At 37.3% G+C, this 23,061-nt stretch overlaps 1 protein-coding gene across 26 annotated transcripts in view; it reads right to left on the reverse strand.

Annotated features, from left to right (window-relative positions):
• ELAVL2 (ELAV like RNA binding protein 2) overlaps positions 1–23,061 on the reverse strand; it is a 150,780-nt gene that overhangs the window by 29,500 nt on the left and 98,219 nt on the right. For all 26 annotated transcript variants that reach the window (XM_036239019.1, XM_036239016.1, XM_016155714.2 and 23 more), the window contains one exon: positions 10,760–10,863. In XM_036239019.1, the coding sequence (XP_036094912.1) occupies positions 10,760–10,863 (104 nt within the window). The remainder of the gene's footprint in view (positions 1–10,759; positions 10,864–23,061) is intronic.

The following is a 23,061-nucleotide window of genomic DNA, read 5'->3' on the forward strand; positions in this document are numbered from 1 at the left end:
ACCAGTTTTCTTCTCACACTGGAGGTCTGGCTGTCTCAGGTGCTCAGCGTAAAAAGGCAGCAGAGTTTTTCCACCGCAAGGCACAGCTCCCCTCCCTCACACCTAAGAGATCTGATTCAGAAAGTCTCAAGACACTAAAAGCCCTAAATTAAGGTCTCCAAGAGAATGGTTTGTTTATACTGGTATTTACAACCTATTTCTAAACAAAACACCTGAATATAGATAATGCGAGATGGAAACAAAAAAACAATAAAAGCTATAGGCATTGGCCAACATGGTATTTTATTTCTGGTCCCAGTAGTAGTTAGCTATATCATTTTTTTAAATAAATTTATTTATTTAAATTAGTTTAAGTCTACAGTATATTGGTTTGACAGCTATATTGTTCATAAAACGATCCCCCCCAATTGCTCCCTCCCTCCCCTGGCCCTTCACTTAGCCATCATATTAATGCTAACTGAAATCCCTCCCCATAGCTATACCGTTTTTAAACAAGTCCCTTAACCTGGGCTTCATTTTATTGATGAAAGGGAGTATTTGCCTAAAGAGACCTCTGTTTTTTCATGAATCCAGACAAGGATACGAGTCCTATAAAAATATTAGAAAGGTAGAGTGAGGAATTATGAAACACTTCTTCATAAGTTAGTGCACCTATTTTATTTACTTTACCTCTCAAGCCAGCTTGGTAGAACAGACTGAAACCACCAGAATGACCTAGCACTACTTTTCCTGAGTTATAAATGAAAGACAAGCCCTACCCTACTCCTAAAGAGTAGCAGAAAAGTTAAGCAGACAGGTGCTAACAGAGCCCTGCAGAAATGCCTTTGCTGATGCACTTTTATTAAACAGAGGAAAGGGGGAAACATGCTTGGGTAATAAAGGGATCTATAAATTCCCTCCTAAGAAAAGATGAATTTGGTCAACTGCTGAGACTGTCTCCCACCACCATCCTCTGTGGCTCAGAAGCAGGGATGGACAGGAAATAAGCTAGGACACTGCCTCCGGAAATCTTCCTCTGTACCATTCCCTCTGTGCAGGCTCAGCCTCTGCTCCAACAACCGTGGAAAAATACAGAAAAGCTGTCCAGAGAATGCTCAGTTACTGCCCTCTGGGAATTTTCAAATGCCTAAATCCCACTTTGGTGGGAGCCTGAAAGGAACAGGAATAACACAAGCTTGAATTTGAAACGACCAAGTTCTGGACCCCATGAGGCCACCCAACCACACTCTCTAGACCACCCTAGACGAGTAACAACCTCTGGGGCTTTTTGTGTTTAAAAATATATATATCAAAGCTGACAATGGAGCAGTCTACAAAACTCATGATGCAAGCATAATATGAATAACACATTACTCGAAAACAACCTGTTATTTCTCATTTCAAATAAGGACTATATAAAGTGACTCATAATAGATATAAGAATTTTATTTAAATGCATTGAATAGTTTGATAATCAGATGTAGCGATATACTGTGAAAACTTAGCATATGGCTCTAGAAAACTCCAGGCCATGAGTTAAAAATGAAGTTATAAAAGAATGCGCTCGGTCTGTATTTTTAAAAGGGCAAAAAAATTGCTAACTCAATTTCCTTTTTTGCCTCCACTCCTGGCACATACCTTTTAAACTCTTCTGTCCCTCCACAAACAGTGATCTGACCAGCTAAATAACAACGGAGGCAAACATCTCAAAAGGTGTCAGTTAATTTGAGGTCTGTCCTTCAGACTATTACTTCCCAATTTTCCACATCTGGTCAAGGTAAAGTTAAGTAATGTCCTATATGCAAGTTCTGAAATGACGGGTGCTTTGTGTGAAGCCCACATTTCTGTAAGTATCTGCACTTTGTACCTTCACAGAAAATATCAACTACACAGCCAAAGGGACACTAGGGTGGCCTGAAATGCTCAGAGAGATGTGGAGTTCAAGTACAAAGCACATTTTCTCCTTCTAATAAATATTCAAGTCCAATCCCATCCCTGCTCTGCTCAGAACTCTCTGATGGGTCTCTCTTACCTGCAATATAAAAGCACGACTCCCTGGCATGGCACACCTACTGCTTATGATCCCTAACTGCTCTTAGGCGCGTTTCTGCATTCGTCCCCAACCCTGGCTTTCTGCTTTATCTAATTCCATGTGGTTTCCTTAACATCTGTTTTCACACTTCCCTACAAAAGCATGAACTCTCGACATTACTGCTACTATAAAACCCACTTATCTCAAACACCCCAGGATGGTGCTGCTGATATTTTAGCAGAGCACCTACCAGGTGGCAAGCTCATGGCCTAGCTTCACCTTCATTCCGCTTCTATGTTCTTTCCTTCTCTATAGTGGGGAGCTGATTTAAGCAGCATCTATAGAATAGTTCCTAATAATCAGGATTTTTATTTAAAAAAAAAAAAAAAACTTACGACGAAAATAAAAACCATCCTCACCCCCCAATAATCCTGTACCAAAAAGACATTGAGCTAGAGAAGTGTTTCCCAGCACACATTTTACTGCAGCTGCTAATTTCAACAGTGGTAGAGGGAAACAGTTAAAATTATCTCCTCAGGATAGGGTGCTGCATCTAAGACTAACTTATCCTACGTAATAAGCTAAGTTCACTAAAAAAAAAAAAAAACAACAGTTAAACCTTTTCTTAATATGCAATTTGGCAGAGTATGAAAAGTCTTAAAACAAATATTTTCAGTGATAAATTAATTCATTTCATAGACATAAATGGAAATTTAAAGAGTCAAAAGACTGAGATCTTGTCCAAGATCACAGGGCCAGTGAAATTACTTCAGCAATGGCAGGGAAAGTCAGAAATGTAGTCCTATATTCCTCCTTCCTATAGTAAAGATAAAGTCCATGCTAAACAGAAAAAAAAAGTCTGCAAAGATGACATTTACTAAGTGAGAAAAGACAGGCTAGTTAGAAAAATGCATAAATAACAAAAAAATTAAAAACAATACTGTAGCTTCAAATAAAGGTTTATTAGCTTTACTTAATTATGCTAACAACTTTAAAGAATAGATATTACTATTTGTAATTAATATTCCAAGTTTCTTTTGACAGAATTTTCCTTATGTGCTTGGTATCTTATTTTAATAAGAAATTTCATATTAATGTATATCATTAATTTTTTTGCAAATGGGAGATTGTTTTATGAGCAATATAATGTCTAACCAATATACTGTATACTTGAAACTAATTTAAATAAATTTAAAATATATACCATTAATTTTTAATTAAATTTATTGGGGTAACACTGGCTATTATAAATTTTCAGGTGTACAAGATTATTAATTCAACATCTGTGTCCTATACTGTGCGTTCACTACCTAGTTTCCTTCTGTTACCCTATCTTTGACTCCCTTTACCCACTTTGCCCTTCCACCACTCTTTCCCCTCTGGTAACCACTATACTGTTGTCTGTATTTATGAGTTTATTTTTGTTCACCTTGTTAAGTTTGTTTGTTATTTTTTGCTTTATAGTCCACATAAGAGTGAAATCATACAGTTTTTATCCTGTTCTGTCTGACTTAGTTCACTTAGCGTAATATTCTCAAGAGCATCAATTAATTTTTAAGCAAAGGTAAAATTTAGCCTTGTCTATGTCTGAATGATTAAGAAAAAGATATATTTAATCACATCCAAATTTAGGCATCTTTTCTATCCTGGTAGTACTTTCAGAAATGACTTCTTTTTGGAGGTAGGGAAGAGATGGATTCCTAGAAGTAGTATACCTATCAATAATAATGAAATTTTCTATTCCTTGGGATAATAGCTCCTACCTTCCAGATAAAATAAGCCCATTTTGAGGAATAATTAAGCTTCCTGGGCCTGTTGTACAAGAGGGAGAAGTTGGCAGAGATGCCTGAGAGTCAAAGTATCCATTTCACTGTGTGATATTCACCTATTCACAGTACTTGATGAGGAAAAAAGTCTTTAAGTATTTTTGGAAATGATTTTATTCTGCTAATCATGAATTTAAATCTGATACCATTAACTTATGTAAGTGGTCAAAAGTACTGGCTTTAAGCCATAAATGTTTGATGAATTTTTAGATTTTTATCAATACTATACTTAACACCCTCTAAAACCAAAATGAGTAGAACAACAATATGAAGACTGAACACAGTAATCACAACCACTGATGCCCTGAATAGTCTACAAAATGAAGAGTTCCTACAGGGAACACAGGGCTCTGAGCAGAACCTTCCTCCTCCCCTCCCAGCACACAATTTTTGACACTGATATAAGATTCTTCCCCCTGTATAACTGATTTGTACATGTACTACCTTTTAACTACCCTTGCTAATATCAGAAGTTAAAAACATTGTAATATTCACATTTCATTTACCATCTCAACATTAGAGACAACATGGGCAGGCTTTACTCATCTTGACTACTTCCCATGCAATTCAGAGATGGTATGATGTCACCAGCAAGGTAAGCTGTTAGGGCATCTCCCCAGCCAGGGAAAAAAGTGACCTTTACAATAATCACCTTGAGACTTTAACTTATGAAGGTTACTACCTAAAATACTTTTCTAAACTAGGCAAACATATTGTTTTTCTAATTTCTAAGTCAAGCTTTATAAACATTAAAGACTATATGAACTACTTTTTACTCCAAATGCTAAACTATTGTTCAGCATGCTCAAGAGAAAGCATGGCTAATGTTCCAATTAAAAGAATTATCCACAAGAGGATTATGAAAGGGAAAGGCTGAACTTTGCATGCAAAAATATCAAATATTTAGAAAATCCACCTATTCAAAAGGGTACATTTTGGTGGCTCCTAAGTGCTAGGTCTTATAACTTGCTATCACAAATTGCCTGGGAAGCATTTAAAATAATAATAATAAAAAATATTCCTCCATCTCAACTCTGAATACTAATTTAATAGGTCTGAAGTGAGTTCCAGAATCTGTATTATTAACTCACTCTCTTTGTGATTCTGATGCAACCAAGTTTGGGAACAACTGGCTTTAGGATCTCACAGTGCCTTAGGGACTTTGCTTCAGTCATTGCAGAAATATTTGTCATTTATTTAACACATCATCCATCTATTGCAAAAAAACCTACTGGGCTAATGCTATTAGGAAACCCCAAGAGAAACTACTAAATAAACTACCTTTCACAGCACTTGATTTACTGTTTCAATATTCCAATAACTAGGAATTCTACTAAATGCATACTAAATGCTAGGTGGCTTGGAACACTTAACAGAAACCTGAACTCAAGGAGTACACAAATACCTGTGTACCTATATATAATGTATATATTAATAAATCTACTGCAGCTTTCTAAAGGAAAGCATAGTGTCATGGCAAGGGTTTTTGTGCGGGTATCAAGAGACATAAATTTGAGCCACAGCTCTATCTTTAACTGCCTGGTCTTAGCTAACCTATATGACCAGTCTCAACTCTTTCACTGGGGGTAGTGGGTAGTGCTTAAATCCAAATTATACATGGATGCCTTCAATCTCCAAACTTCTGTGGTTTCTCATTGTAAAGAGAACATCCTGTAAACAACAGGGAACCCAACCCAAGCTGGAACAACCCAGCAAGGCAGCAGTTGAAGGAGAGACTTCAGATGGGCTCCAAAAGATGGGATGGCCACTATTAAACTGAAATGAGTGGGAAAAGAAATGCCAAGAACTGGGAGCCACATGCGTATATGTGCAGGGGCTGCTAATAAGATCAACTTGTAAGTGAAGAGCCAGTCTTACTACCATGGAGAACTTTAATAAGTTAGTAACATTAACTTTGGGTCACTCCAAAGTTAAGTCAAATGACATGGTGAAAGAGTAGAGAAAGATGAGAAAATTATAGTGAGAAATAACATGAGGAAAGCAAGTGTTTTTTAAGATTATCTTCAAGCGTTTCTACAAGATGGACCGAAAGAAGGAAAATAGACTGATTTATAGAACAGTATTCCAGGGAACAAAAAGACTTAAATGCAGCTTCCAAAAGGTACTTAATTCAGTAAACGCTAGGGGAAAAAAAAAAAAAAAAAAACTGGCTCTAGATGTATAAGAACACAAGACATGTCTAATTGAAAATATGAAAATAGGAAAAAAATACAGAAAGAACAAGCAGACAAAAAACTGTATTATGTAGTTTTGGAAAATGGTCTGTTTTGCCTCTCAGAGAAATTTGGGCCAAATTGAGAATACCAGCTGTTATCTGATATTTTTGCAGGGATCGAATGGGGGCAGGGAAAGAAGCAGCCTGCTGTTTATCCACTGCCGTCCCCTTAACCATGATTTCAGAAAATCAGAAGTAGCAGATGTCACAGTGTAAAAGTCGCAAGGCATTCCTGTCCTTTCTTCCATGTATTCTGCCCAGGCAGCTGGGCCCTGAAGAGAAGGCTGAGCAATAGACAGTGAGGAAGCAGCTGTCATCAAATAGTCTCCTTGTAGGCCACAGAAATGTATTCTGTGGCAACCTGTTTCACCTGCATTTCTACTTTCTTGTAGACCTTATGTCAAAAGAACTGACTTATAGCAAAAGAACTAACTCATGAGAATAAAATAAAGGTGGTTATTTCCGGAACAGAGGAAAGAGTATGTCCTAGAATGAGCCATCCCAACCATCTATTCCAATTTCTTCTTAACCGCAACCCAGGACTTTAAAATTATATAAATTAGCAGCAATCCAGGAAATCACTTTAATTTGGGGAGGCCCATAAAAATCTGCAGTAGGATAGAGAACACACGCAACAATCTGAAGGTAACTGGATATTGAATGTCTTTTTTTAAATAAGAACATTTAGTTATTAATTAATAGTACTATTAAAAGGTTAACCTGTGAAACAAAAACTATGCAGAGAGAGATTGGGGGGGAAATAACATGAATGATAGAGGCCTTTGTTCATCCTTCTTGTGACCAAATCAAAGTTGTGACAGAAACATGGAGCAAACAGCAAGCAAAGTCACCTGGAATCTAGATGAACAGAATCACTACAACTAGAGAAATAAATCACCCTGCAACAGTAGAAGGTAGCAGGGGGTGAAGATGCGAGGCTGCCAAGTCCCAAGTGGCTGAATGGGACAGAAGTTATGGCAGCGGCAGCTGCAGACACCTCTTAAAGGGGCCCTTGTCCACAAGCAGACTTTTGCGATGATGGACCTGCTCGCTCTGAACACCAGAGCCTAGTTGGCTGCTCGGCAGACACCAGGGACTTACAGAGGACACTGAGTTGTTGGAGTGAGGGCCGGAGGCAAGGCTCTCTCCCAGGCAGAAGTGCTGGCAGTATCCACTGTTCCTCTGTTGAGCCCTCCCCACTACCAGCATGCAGACTCAGCACCACCATAGCTGAGACATCATCAAATGGGATAACAGAGGTCACTCTGCCCAGAGTATTCCCTGAAACTCTGTCTCCCCCAACTCGCAGCCACACCCAAGCCAGTTATGTCCTCGGGAATCCAGTGAGCCTTGCTGAGCAGAGACTCACACTGGTGGCAGCTGGCCTCAGCTTCTGGTGTGGCCTCTTGAGGCAACTATAAGCACAGCATCTATGGATTGCTTGCTGAATCTTAACAGGTGGCCCCGGAGGGGCTAAAGTTGGCCTGCAGCTGAACCCCTCTCAAGACTATGCCATTGGGCACCTACTACACAAAGCCACACTAATAAGACCAGGAGACTTAGGAGATTTGCTTAGTACATGGAAACAGATAGAAACACAGCCCCAATGGGAAAACAAAGAAGCAGAAACCATATGAGAGAACAGAACAGAGATCCAGAAATAATAAAGTCAAGCGATCTAACAGATGCAGAGTTCAAAACACTGCTTATAAAGATGCTCAATCAACCTAGGGGAAGAGTAGATGAACTCAGTGAAATCTTTAACAGAGAGATAAAAAAAATATATTAAAAAAATGAAAATTATAAAAGGGAACCAGTCAGAAATGAAGAACACATTATCCAAGATGAAGAGTATATCAAAGGGAATCAACAAATGGATAAAGAAGAGGATCAAACCACTGATATAGAGGACACTCATGCAGAATGGTAAGAAAAAAGCCAAGACTACAATAATAATTTACAGAGCCTATGGGACAAATTAAAAGTAAAAATATCCATGTTATAGGGGTATTGAAAGAAAAAATAAGAAGTTGAAGGGTTATTTGAAGAAATGATGAAAAACTCCCCTAACCTGGTGAAGTAATAGATATACAACCCCAGAAAGCTCAGTCCAGTCAAAAAATGAACCCAAAGAGGCCCACACCAAGATACATTATAATTAAAATGCCAAAGGTTAAATACAAAGAGAGAATCTTAAAAGCAGCAAGAGAAAAGCAGTTAGTTACCTACATAAGTCGCCCTAAAGACTGGCAGCTAATTTCTCAAAAGACACTATGCAGGACAGAAGGGCTTGGCACAAAATACTCGACGTGCTAAAAACCCAGGATCTACAACCAAGCACACTTTACACAGCAAAGCTATCATTTAGAGTTGAAGGACAGATAAAGAGTTTCCCAGATAAAAATAAGCTAAAGGAATTTATCAACACCAAGCCAGTATTACAGAAAATGTTGGAGGGACTTCTTTAAGAAGAAAAAACATGTATCAAAAACATGAATAAAGAATGATAACTACATCCCTGTCCACAAATACTTCAAAGAATTAAGATCTCCAACATAAAAATAGGGTGACTGAATGGTTAAGAAAACAAGACCCCTATATATGCTGCCTACAACAGACTCACCTCAGATTAAGAGACACACCCAGACTAAAAGGAAGGGGATGGAAAAGATATTGCCTTGATGGACCTAGAGGATATTGGACTGAATGAAATAATCAGATAAAGACAAATGTCACATGATTTTATGTACATGTGGAATCTAAAGAACAAAATCAACGACGACAACAAAAAACAAAAATAAACTCGTAGATACAGAGAATATTTTGAGGGCTACTAGATGGGAGGGAATTGGGGGATGGCGAAAAGGGCAAAGGGATTAAGAAGTACAAATGGATAGTTACAAAACAGACAAGGAGCTATAAAGTGGAGATATAAACTATAGCATAAGGAAAATAGTTAACAATGTTGTAATAAATATGTAAAGGGAAGAGGGGTACTAGATTTAGTGGAGTGATCAGTACATCAGCTATAATTTTAAAAAAACTCACTGAATTGTACAGTGTAAATACAAGCAACCAATTGTCTATTATATTTTAATAAAGCTGGGGAAAAAAAGTATGTGGAGAAGTATAAACAATTAGAAAAAGCATTCCAGACTGAAAAAACAATTCAAAGCAAATTTAGAGTATATTATAAAATCTTATTTTTTTCCTCAAACTTTGATAGCATAGTAACTAATTAATTTTCTGACTAAAGGCTGAACCTTTTCATAGGACATTTTCTCCATCTAGAAACATGTAGAATTCTTGGACATCTTATATCCAAGTATATTTGGGGGCCACTGCATACAATTTCCTTTAGATAAGACAGAGCTGGGAGGCATCTTTCCTATGCACCAATAAATATAAAGAATGAGATGTCAAAACTACTCAGGACTAACAGATTACCTGAAATGACAATCCTGAGAAGCAACTTTTAAGCACAAAGATGACACTGCATTTCCAGATACCTAAAAAAGTGAGCAGCAACCTTCTAGACAAGTTTCTAAGCAAGATGGATGTCACAGCCAGCCTTAACTAACATCCCTTCACCACTTCAGGCTATAGTCTGAGCTGACTTCTTAAATCAAGTGTGGAAACTAGGTTCCAACTTGAGTCAACTGATTGAGGTTGCCTGGGATACTACTTTGAAAAATATTTGGGAGTCACATCTAAACTCAGTGAGAGTGTGCCATGATTGATTGGCAATGTCTGCACAGGGCAGGAGAGTGAAAACTGATGGCGGGTGTACTAAGAGTTTGCAAAAGGCAACATCCCTTTTATTTTCTAAAGGGAAAAAAAACTTATATTGAAAACTGAATTAACTTCTTATCCAGATAGAATCTAGGAAAGAACTTCAAAAATTCACTAAAGCGGAAAAACATCCGCAAAATTATTTACGATTTGTCTTGAAAAGAAAAATATAACAGGAAAATAATCTGTGTGACATGTAAGCTCCTGTAGTCAGTCTCCTCAAAGTAAGCTGAATCTACTGGAAGTCAAACTGTCAAACCACAGCCCAAGGACCATATCCATCCCGCCACCTGTTTGTGTTTGTTTGTTTTTAATGACCCAGGAGGTTACGAATTGTTTTCACATTTTTAAGTGATTGGAGAAAAATAAAGACTATTTTGTGACACACAAACATTACATGAAATTCAGGTTTCAGTGTTGACAAATAAAGTTTTATAGAATCACAGCCACATCTATTAGTTCACGTAGTGGATGTGGCTGTTTTCAAGCTAAAAGAGCAGAGCTGAGAAGTTGTGACAGAGACCGTATGGCCTGCAAAACCTAACATATTTACTACTCAGCCCTTTCCCTAAAACAAGCGTGCCAATACCTGTGCTAGAATTGGTCTACGGTTTCCTCAAATTATATGGCAAGCAATTCACTATAAAGGAGACTTAATTCAGTAAGCTTCAAAAGTACTTATCTAAGAAAGTTGCAACTGTCCCTTTGCTAATACAAGAGTGATTACATAAGGTATCTTTGAAGAAAGTTTCCCACATCATGTAACAAGACAATTCTACTATGCCTCCTAAAGAAGTGTCTATGTGGGCACAAAATGAATTAAGGAAAGAAGTGCACACAGACCATAATTTACTATGTTCTGCAAGTAGATACAAAAAAAAAATTTTAACATACTTTTATTGTTTTGGTTTGAAGTCTCAATCCATTCAGGGTGTTGATAGCTTTCTCTGCATCCTTTGGGTCAATGTAGTTCACAAAGCCATATCCCAAGCTCTGCCCTAATGAAAGGGAAGGGGAAAAAGGCACATATGTATTAGTTCGACACTGCTGACAACAGAGATCCTCTTTCATTTTGGCATATGGTCTGGTCATTAAGCGTATTTTCTCAACAGTAAAAAGAAGTCTACATTAATTCTTCTAGGTATATACATGTGGTCTTTTTCATCTCCCATCTACTATATTTGCAAGTTTAAACATCAGTTAGAATTCGGCAAGCTGTGCTGTTTAAAAAACCACACATTCCAAAAGAGTTCCAACATACAGGTCCTGCCTGAGCCAGAGCGCCCAGCAGCAAGCCAACAGTCAGCTTGGGAAACCGTGGGTGCAGATCTCCACTGAGCTGCTGAGTGGGCTTCATGGACACGACTTTTTCAGTTTCAGTTTCCTCACCCATAAAATGGGAAAGCAGTAAGCATCAACCAAGAACCTGTCCGCATTGTTTGCTGCACCCTGACAAATTTACAGTCTTTACCAAGTACAATTATTTCAGAGTCCAGAATGATGAAGAATCGTGTGTGTGTGTGTGTGTGTGTGTGTGTGTATTAGTGTGCGTATATATAGGTATCTGTGTATATATGTATATGTACATTTATTTTAGAGAGTTTCTTTAAATAAACTGAATCCTATTTTCTAAAAGGGGTCTGATGACCTAGATGAGGAATACAGAGAAATATGAATACACAGATTTACGCTAAGTACACCCAAGTTAATGAGAACATCAGAGAAAGGAAGGGAAAAAAAACATAAACAAAAGTAACAAAATAGGAAATTTTGGGAGTAAGGGTTGCTTCGAAATAAGACTTTTGTCGTTGCTTCTTCTTATCATATGAGCCCTCTCACCCCTGCCTCAATGTCCCAACTCTCAAAAAATAGAAAGCAACAAGAGGTTAAAATCAATGAAACGCACATGTAAGTAGAGCCAATCCTAAAGGTCTCAATTTTTTTAACTAAGGGAAAGTTTCTCAGTTTGAAAAGATGAGAAACACTATAGTGTAGGTCCAAAAATGTACATAAAAAAGGTTTAGTCTACTGAAAGTCAAACCAAACTAACTGAGGACTTTCTGGAAGATGCCAGTAAAGGCCCAAATGTTTTTTATAAAATACCATTTTTGTATCAATTTCAAAGCAAAGTGAGGGATTTTTTTTTTTTCTTGTAAGGGTCACCTTAGGTCCAAGTGGTTATGAATATAAGTATTTACAATAGACACTCTGGTTACTCTAATGTGGTTCCTTGTAACTATACAAAATTAAAAAGAGAGAGAGGGCTAAATACAGTACCTAATTATCATGAAAACTTGTATTTTGGAGACCGTTATCATTATTTGGGATAATCATTGCTAACTTATGCCCTCTTATCAAATTGTACTTTTTCCTGTTTTTAAAAAAGAGGATGAGGGTGAGCTAAAATGAACTCAGTTCATTATTTTTTCTCACACAACTCATATTTTGTTTTACTTATGGTTCTATTTTTTTTAAGAGTTACAGGTGAAACCATTGTATTTTTAAGCATTCAGCTTTTTACTAATTTGACAAGCATTTATCACATCTCTATTGCATGCATAGTGCCCTCTTATGAAATGTGCTGCAATTCTATTATTATTGAGTCGGGTTCGAACTGGCTGAACATAAAAATATCTGCTCAAGGAAATAGTTTATGATGAAAAGAATATGGACTTTGGAGAAAGACATACAGAAGTTGCAATCCTGGCTGTGCCATTTGCCCACTGTGTGACTTTGAAGAAGGTACTTAACCTCTGAGTCATAACTTCTTTAATTTCTAAAATCAAGATAATAATTCATAGCAAATGAGAGTGCTGTGAGAGTGATGAGTACATTTGCTACTGATGGAAGAAGATCATTCTGGTCAAAAAATAAAGTTAGGAAAAATAACATATATCTCCTGTATGTTAAGGAGTATAATATATTCGTTTAAAATTAAATCAGGAAGATGTTATAAATATGAGAAAAGGAAAGGCAAGCCAAACATTGTGTAGTTTTGTCACACTGCTATTCCATGACAAAAATAAATCAAATTATCAATTTACCAGCATTGGGACTCCATTTCTCCTATCTGCTGGCACTACCCTAACACCTGCATTTCAGCAACTTCTGATCACAGTATTTTCTCAACTTTGGTTGTACACTGAAATCATCTACAAAGTTTAAAGAAAAAAAATCAAAACTGACACCTGAGATCCATTCCCAAAAGTTTTTATTTTATTGGTCTATTACAAAGCACTATACTAGGTTTTTTAAATCCTAATATGCAGCCAACATTAAGAATCACAGTTTTAATTGTGAGAGATAATCCATGACTACAAATGAGGCTTCTAGGAGCCCTGAGCAGGGCCAAGTGCTGATGGTCTGGGCATGTGAAGTGATTCTGCAGGGAAGATGGCCTTTTATAGATGCACTTTTAAAATATAAGTGGGTGTATTTTTTCTAAAATCTTCAAGTCATCCATCACCTCAGAGAAACAGTTTATTAACTCTCTGAGGTCACTCTTGAACACAGCAGTGCCTGCTGGAGTTGGTCACTGGTTAAAGTGAAAAGCCTGTCTTGCCAGTCCCTGCTTAGCTCTCGTCCATGCTGGCCTCTGAGCTCTTATTTCCAATACATTGTCAGCACTCAAAAGCTTGCTAATGAATAAATGAGAAGCATAATGATATTATGTACTTAACCAAAGGTACAACATCAGATGGCCCATGCATTTAGTAAACCTTTGTCCTGATCTGCTCAAGCAGTCATGGCCAGCTATAATAAAGATGAGTTAGCCAAATTTCTATTACTATTATCCTAAGCAAAATAATACGAAAGGGTATCTCTGCTAAAAGGCTGCATTCCCAAATCCACTGTCATAGATGCATTAAAATGCTGGCACTGGAACACAAAGGAGTTAGGAAACTCACAGATTTTCATTTTAAAGTGAATTAGTCAAGTCAGCAAATATTTATTGGGTGCTTAAAATAAATAAAAATATAGATGATACCAAGATAAGCAAGACTCTCCTCATTCTTACTAAATTTAAATTTTAGTTTAAATTTAGCCTCACATGAATCATATGAGATGCTCATATTCTTCTCCTGCAAGGAAGAAATATATGTGAAGGTAGGCAAGGTCAACCAGCTTCTTCAGACAAAAAAAGCAGGCAGGAAGTAGTCAGTGGTCAGAACTTGAGTCCATGATTCTCAAATGCCATTCTCCACTCTATTCAAACTAGGTTATATCTGAACCCAGGGCATCATCAGTATGCCTGAGGTATAATGTCAACAGGTATTTTCTAACAGTATTGTTTTAAACAGTTGCCCACTGTCTCAAATTCTTGTACTTCTCGGGCAAGTATATTTCACTGTATTTGAAAGGGTATGCTGTTATTCATTCCATGACAAAGTAAATTGCATCTTATACAGTGCCTATTTCAAGTTATTATAAGTGAGTGCAGATTTTTAAAAAATAAACAGTGGCAAGTCAAACATCAATAAAAAATATGTAGCCTGGATCCACTTTTCCCCCACTCCTGTATTCACCAGCTAGTAACAGTCATAAATCACCAGGGAAGGCTTGGAAACCAAGCCTCATTTATCCATATCATCCAAATCTATTTTTCAAATCGTTCTGAATTTAGAATGTGCATATTGACCAAGAATCATTTCTTTTTAAAAAAATGTATAAAGCTCTACATTTAAATTCCAAATATAACCATTATGGAAATCAACATGATTAAAAAGAAAATTCTGAAAATGGCAAAGCTAAGGCACACACACGCGCGCACACACACACCCTTTAAAACAAATAAATTATCTTTAGAAGCTAAAAAATCCTTCTGGTAACTGAACATCAAGCATAAGGCCAACACTGCTTGTCTCCACAAACCACCTATAGTCACCATTAGGGACTGTGGAACCATTAATCCAAGCCTTGGTCTTAACAGCCATGGCAGGGATTCATAACTTTGCTATAGAGCAAGCTATCCAAATATACAGCGTAAGCCCTACATGCAGGTACTAAAACTCCAGGTGGATACTGGCCTTCAGCACATGTATCCTGTATACCATGTGTGTGAATGCCTTTTATTTTGCATCCTCTTTTTTAATCTAACATATTTGCCGCAGAAAATAACTTCTTCATGAGAGAGAGAAAAATCACTTAAAACTGCTTTTGGCATAAAGAAAAGTTATAAACAGGCTTAGAACCACAGCTGAGTGATCTTAAAGCACAGAGCTACAACGCTCTGTAGGCCTCTGAATGGGACTAAGGCCCAGTGAGTTACATGGGGGTCGCAACAGGAAGAGCAAAACAGGAAGAGAATCCGCATAGTGAATAAAGGGCTAGTGGAAAACAGAGTAAACTCCAATTTATCCCAAACTGTGTGTAATTCAAAGCAGCAGCCATTCCCTTGCTACCTACACTGCTTTTAATAGCACACTTTAATTAAAATTTTAATTGCATATTTTAATTAAAAATATACAATCTTCTGGACCCATTTAATTCAAGGGTCACTTTATTTAGCCTTGCTATTTCAAATTACTACCAATGTTCAGAATATCAAGTTATTCTCTCAGGTTTAATGGTAAAGGCAACAGACTACCATAATTCTTGATTACAAACCTGGTTCAATAATTTAATTTTATTCAAACAATATTAAGTGAAATCCCTCTCAACATGGAATTGTAGAAAATAAAATTCTGTATTTAAAAAAATGTCACACTATATGTTTCTTGCCAACACTTAGCATTCGTTTGTTCAACAATTACAGAAGTACTTTTTCCTAGTCCCTCGGATATAGCAAAGAGACAAAAAGTTCCTCTTCATAAAACTATGTCCTGGTAGGAGGGCTAAAAGAAGCAGAGAGATGGGGGAGAGGAGTCAGGGCTGGTGTTTAAATATAGTGGCCAGAGTGGGCTTCATTCTGACGATAACGCCTGATCCAAGACTTGAAGGAAGGAACTCATACTTTAATAGGGAATCTGAAAGTAAACTTATTTCAAGGAAAGTTCTGCCATACAGGTATTACCTTTTGCCAGGTCTATCAACTATGTCTGCCCCTCCTCCCATCCCCTCTGCATTAGCACAGGGCCTCATGTGTTATTCTAACCTAGATTATTGTTACCATATCCTAACCCATTGCTCCTTCCCTAGACTCCTGTTAACTCCAAAACCAGTCATTCTCCACCACCATGTTGTCCAGGTGATCTTTCTAAAGACAAATCCAATTGTGCTCTGGTCATCAACATCTCCTTGCTTACGTCCACTACCCCTACACACAAAACCTAAAATGCATTCACTTCCCTGTGTCTGGAACACACATCCCAAACTGGCCAATTCTCACATATCCTTTGAGACTTTCTCTGAGACCACTTCCTGCCCCAATTTGCCCCACTCCTAATACACAGCCTTTCTTTTTCTTTCTAGTCTTTCCACAGCCCTTATGTTACACCTTTAACAAATTAGGTCATCTATGGGTATTGAGTTAATTTGGATGCCTCACCTTTTTGAGCAAGGACAAATTGAGCATAGTTTTAGACAGAAGACCCTATCACAGATTATGAACTACGTGTTTACTGAATAAATGAATGAATGAATGAATGAGTGAACAATCAAGTTAATGAATGAACAAGAGCAAGGTTTACAAGAGATGCACCCTTATAAACATGCACCCCATGGCCCTACATTGTACCAGATGGATTACAGAACAAAGGAAGACAAGATGCTCAAATGTTAGTGTTCTGTCTTTATAAGGGAATGATGTGAGATTTTTTAAAATAGTTCATGTAAAATTTTTCACATGAAAATTTTCTACAAATACCATTTAAATGAAATCTCAATTTTAAAAAAATGTCATCTAGAGTAATTTGATAGATTTACATAAATCTGTTTCACAATTCCGTAAGTATGAATTATGGGATGTCAGCATATAATTTTGTTGAAAGTGCTTTCTCTCTAACATAATTAAGTCTGCCGAGACTATTCAGGTACAAGTCAAATAAAATGCAGAGTGAATTCTGTAAAAACCTGGTAGTTGAATCAACAATAAAAGGTGACTGCACTGATTGATGTGTATCTATTATTTCATTTGGAGCAGTAGTAATGTTTTATGAAATAAAAAAGGACAAAAGCAGTATAAATCTTTTTTGAAATCATAAAGTTTGTGGGAACAGGTCACTATAGTCCTCTCTGAGAAGCAAAAATATTTTGCAACCTAAGGGTCTAATAATGTAACACTGGGGTGGGGGTGGGGGTGGGGGTGGGGGTGGGCGCAAATTGAATAGATTCACTGTCTTCAAACATGGTACCTATATAAAACTGCATCCTTTAACAAAATAAAAGCAAATAATTTCATTTAGAAAAGCAAGTTTTCACTCCAAGAGAGGACAATATATATTTTTTTAAGATAGAGCTACCCTTTCCCCTCATTTTAACACCCTTCCTCCCTCCTCTCAAACATATAATAAAGCTGTAAATGTGTTATATTTCTTCAGATGGACTTCTTGTTCCTGGGCACTCATTACGTGTGTCTGTTCAGACAGGCTGTGCACCGCAACCCTGGCACCAAAGCAACATGCACCAGACTTTACAAAGAAGCTTTCTCAATATCTCATATCTGATGTGTAACAAAATCATGTGAGTACCACACATTAGGGGAAAGGTCTGAGAAAATCTTAGAAGAACAGAGGAATGCAATCCTCTCTAGACCTAGTCACATCTCTCCTAACTTTAATTCCTGACTTAGCCCAAGTCTCCTCAAACGCAGCATGCCAGATGCATCAGGTCCTTCCATTTAAACATTCAGCTAACTCAGGGTGAGTTAAACAGGTCCTCTGTGCCACCCTCTAAATGACAAGGATCAAATTGTGAAGCGACAGACTGGTGAGATCCTACTATTACAGACCAAGCCAGCCTCCCTGAAAGCTCAGAGCATTTTTACCAGCTTCCCAAAGGACATTACCAGGGATTATCACAAGGATGGAGAATTCAACCTAGACACTCACATAATACAGAAAACAGATGGCTCACTCGAAGACTCATCTTCCACCCAAATGCTAATAAAGCTGGCCTGAGACTAAATTCCCCAATATTTTAAAGTGGTTTTCAGAACTTCACAGATACATTGAGATATAATACAGAAGAGTTTAAATTGTAACTCCTCTGCTGAAATCAAAGTTGTAAATAGTGATCATTTAGTAAATATTACCTAAACAGCCTAATTCTAGAGAGAGCAGTTAATGTCCTCAGCACTAGAGCATTTTCAAGTTAATTTTAATGGCCATCTCTATCCTCAGATTATGTAACTAGTAGAGGTCTATTTTCTTATAGTTCCCATCCCAGTAATTATGAATCTGCTGGCAACGCAATGTGACCTTGCTTAAGTTGGCGAAACTGTGGGTTCTTAATACATCACAATTTCAGAAAACATTAAGAACTCCCACACAATTCAGTTTTAGGCTATCGAGAACAGCAAGAGCATATTAAATCCTCTAAATTCTTGAATACTTCGCATGGGTACTTGCATCCAAAACTAGGAAGATGAAGAAAAATGCTCTTTATCTCAAGTGGGAAAATAAACCCATTCATCTAGTATGCACATCTTAGCATAAGACTTTAACTTAGCAGGTTCTCTAGCTTGAGAGAAAGTGAGTTATTGTAGCATCTTAACACCACTGTTAAGACAAAAGCCAGTTATCACTTAGTGACTTAGGTAGGTGCTCTAAAGAAAAATCAGCAGTTCTAGCTTCAAACACTAGAGCTGTCCGTGATGTGAGCAAAAGCCAAAAAACTGTCAGTTAGCCAGAAAGCCAGACTTCTACAGTTCAAAAAAAGTTAAGGACATCAATTCTGAGCTAAGGCAAAATCTACTTTCAGTTAAAGATGTGAGTCTGCTGCAATATCCTCATTTCTTCAGTATAATTAACTCTATATAGATCCCTCCCCAACACACACACAAAAGGGCTTGCATTACTTGCTTTATCCTGCACTTACTTAAAAGGCAAAGGTGTGGTTCAAGTAAATATCATTTGAGATGAGGGCAAATGAACTATACTCCACAAAAATATTAATGTGGTACAGAGGGATACCAGTTAACAACTGCAGTAGTAAAAAGGACATCTGCTGTCACTTGCACTACCAGCTGGTATCAATCTACACACACACACGCACACGGAAACAAGTAGTCCATCAAAAAGCAGCATGGCTTCTTAATATGTTTCTCTCTCTCTTTGTAAGATATCATTTTTTTACTCAGATATTGCAAGGAAAAAAATTAAAGGCCCTAAGCACTATAATTAGCTTAGTGCCCTTTATGAAACTGTGTCAGTCTTGCAAATCACTGTGAAGCATCCCGTTCTGTCCAGAGAATGGGAAACTATTTGAATACACAAATTTGTCAGACTACATAAATTTCACTAGGTCCACATGATAAAAAAAAAAAAAAGTTCTTAGAGATTATAAGTTTTCTTCTTGAAGACAGAAGGATTTAAAAAAAAAAAAAAAAAGGTATCTTTCTCACCGAAAAGTTAAAAGTTGACCAGACAAAACCTTTCAATATTAAAATCTCAGTAGGTCTATAAGAAAATTCTGTTCCCACGCCCCCCAAATGCTTATATCTAGCTTACTGGAGGCACACGATACCACTGTCTAATTATAAACTGCTATCAAGCAACTCATGAGCTTTATATTATATACAGTCATATTTAATTCCTACAAGAAAGCTCTGTGTAGATACACCAGTACCCATTTTACAGATATAAAAATGAAGGTCAAGAGATGCTGATTAACTTGCTCAAAGGCACAGAGCTATCTGGTGAGTGGTAGGTAAGTTTTGAAACTAGAATAGACCTTTTCAAACTCGGTCTTTCCAGCATGTACTTCATTGCCTTCAGCCAAGTTTGGGAATTATTTTGAAAGAAAGTCCTGTGCACCAAAAATTCCCAAGCTTCCAACCAGAATATTCATAATCTCCAAATACACCTGCATTTTTTTCTGGTTACGTGTCATGTCATCTATTGACTAGAACTTCACTATTCTTTCTCAATCCATCAAAATGCTGTGTAAAAGAAAAATGGTATCCTGCAGGTGCACTAATCACTTAAACCCTCAAAACAAATCTAACATTACAAAGCAGATAGATTAGAGATATCCATATTATAAAAAGATTCATTTAAAACAGGACTTGATTTACATACTCCTTTTTCCAGAAACTCAGAAAGCAACTCTTATGGCTAAAACCAAAATGTTACTGCCAAAAGCATCTCCCACACAAGATAACTTCTCTCATCAGCAGATTGCATTAAAAGGCTTTCATACGCATAGTATGGTTTCCTAGCTGTGGGAAGCAGGTGGTATCAATATCACATGGTCTCTGGCCTCTAAGATCTTAGCTCAAAAATTTAAAGCATGACAGTAAATGAGGGAGATGCAACAGCTAACGGAACATGGAAACACCTATGATTAACTGGGGTTTCACGTGAAAAAGAGAAGTCTTTAGTTACTTGAAACAGAGGACATGAAATTTAAGAGTTCCCTGACAAATACATTGATGAAATAGGCATATGGAGAAGAGCTAATGACTAGAGAAGTAGAGATGGTCAGACCAAGGGCACACTGAACAAATGGTCTGTGCAGAGGTAAAGAAGCAGACTCTCCGCTCTGAGAACAGTGATGCCCCATGGGAAGGTTAGTAATGGTCTGCCTACTTCAGGATATACCAAAGCAGGGAGGCTGCTGTAAGGAAAGATATAGAGAAAACCTAAGGAAGACAACTTTGGTGGTCCTGGAACAATCACTGGGGAGAGGCAGATCTAGGATCAAGGAAACTACTGAGCAAGAAGTTGTGCCAGTCTAGGAAGTGGACCATACTCCAATCCCTTTCAATAAAGTCTGCAGAGAGCCCTAAAAAACAAAACTTAGAGGGTAAAAACCCACATCCTTTTCCACAAATCTCTACAAACTGCCCCAATCCCAAACAGCTAACCTCTCATCTGGACAAACAATTAACCTCTCATCTGACAAACCCCAGCCTAAATCTTCTACTCCAAGGCACGCAAAACCTTTTGCTCATACTGTTCTCTGATCCTCTGCCAAACACATTCTTAGCTTAGAATGAGCATGTTAACTCAGTCCAAGTCTCCTTTTCCCCAAAATTGAACTTTCAGACCAAGTACTTTTTTTCCCCTCAGTGGGCTTTCCAGAATAAAAGGCCAGGATTAGAATCCAAAGCAATGTCATGCCCTAAGAGGACCTGTACTTGCTTGGCATGGTAACTTCTCACCTTCATAACGGAAATAAGGGCAAGGAACCTTTGAACTTTAAGTTAATGCCCAGAACTTAAGAGAGAGCACCAACCCAACAATCCCTCAAATATGACATATCTAACAGCAATAGTTATAACCTCAGCCACCAAAAAATCAAAACCCAAGATAACCATCCCAGAAAAAGTCTATGATTTTCTGAGACCTCTTTTACATAGCAACAAAAACATGGATACCTGAATCTCTTTCTTCTTCTGGGTAAGCTGTTTTTTGAGTGCACAGGAAGTGTTAATATTTACCATAAGTGGGCAGAAGTGTTAACAAACCTTATTTTGATATTTTGTGCAGCAATCACATGGTTATACGTGACTTCTGAATGCACACACATACCTAAGTCCTTCACATATAATACGGTGATAGCAAATCAAAAAATAAAGAGAAAAAGAGAGGAAGAAGGACTGGGTCATTCAAGGAGGGGACAACAGATGGCAGGCATCACATCGGAAAAAATAGTTTCAAATAAAGTAAAAACACACAGATCCTTTCACCTTCTTATCTGTATCACTGATAAAAGTATCCTCCAACTCTTAACTTTAGTTCATTTTATTTCAAAAAGGAAGACTATCATTAAATTAGTGATATTTTTAGCAAAGACAAAGGAAGTAAAATTCCAAAAGACATCCATTGTGCCCAGTCAACACAAAGATCTAGGTATAAATAACTGGTGATTTTCCTTCTCTCTGTACAGGACATTGTGTTTAGTGTATATTTAATGAAGAAAGGCAGTTATATTTTCAAGAGGATATGAGGAAAATGTTTTTTTTTTCTTACCCATCCCTTCAATTTAAAAAGAAGCACACAAAAGCACTAATTTTTATACTTAGAAGAAATCCAAAACAGATCAATTGTTTTGGGGCAGGTTAGGGTATAAATGCTGACTATAAAGGAAACCTATTTAAATATTGCAGACACAGCTTCCAGGGCCTCAAGAAAGCCTTCTCTGAAGCAGCAAAGGGGACAGAATCCCAAAGGAACACATTCTATAGAGGAAGCTGAGCTGTACATGGTAAAAGTTTAAAGACTGCAGGTCAGAAAGAAACCATGGCTACAAATTACATCAAAGAGGTACCCTGACAGAAATAAATTTCCATTTCAGTTTTGCTAAGGGGTAGCTGTGTTAGAGCAAACCACTCTGAGACCACAGGGCAATTCGACTGCCAATTAACAGATGGCTTCCTGAGAAATAAAAAAAGGTCTAGCTCCTATGATTGCCACATTCATATCACACATGAGCATTTCTTCCAAAATCATGTTAAAAGTTGGAAAGATTAGCTACTGTAATCCTCCCAATTTAAAATTCACATAAACATGTTGATTAAGAAGCAAATGCTTAAAAGATTTTGCCTAGATAATGACTCATTAGCATATGAAAATGATGTGGCATGGTCCACATCAGCATCATAGTAAATGCACCATCAGGCGGAATTAGAGAAGCACAGAGACCTGCCTTTTACCGACTAAAGGTCATGTTAAAAATTAAATATTCAAATAATGTACTCCACATCTCAGTACATCTGACCATTGATGCTACCTCTAGATATATTTTCCCTTGAAACAGGAAAAACCTAATCACAAAAATAATCTTTGATTTATTACCATTTTTCATCTCAAGTACCTCGAGAATCTTATTCAAAAAGATCACCTTGACTTTAATTCATCTTAAGAACTTTTTAAATGATGCTTCCTTTCATTACTTTCTTATTCACATACCTGAGGCTCACTCTTTGGGATGGTGCTTGTGTTTTAACAGTAACAGATTAAATAATACTAAGAATCACCTAGTGTGTGAAGTAACTTCTATAGAGCCACTCAGCTATTGGGACCATTACATGGCAACCTTGCCAACCCATTTCAAGATTTGGGCAAAGTCTGGTGGCAAAATATATTTCATTC

This window comes from Rousettus aegyptiacus, unplaced genomic scaffold (genome assembly GCF_014176215.1).
Source record: "Rousettus aegyptiacus isolate mRouAeg1 unplaced genomic scaffold, mRouAeg1.p scaffold_m13_p_3, whole genome shotgun sequence".
Classification (NCBI taxonomy): Eukaryota; Metazoa; Chordata; class Mammalia; order Chiroptera; family Pteropodidae; genus Rousettus; species Rousettus aegyptiacus.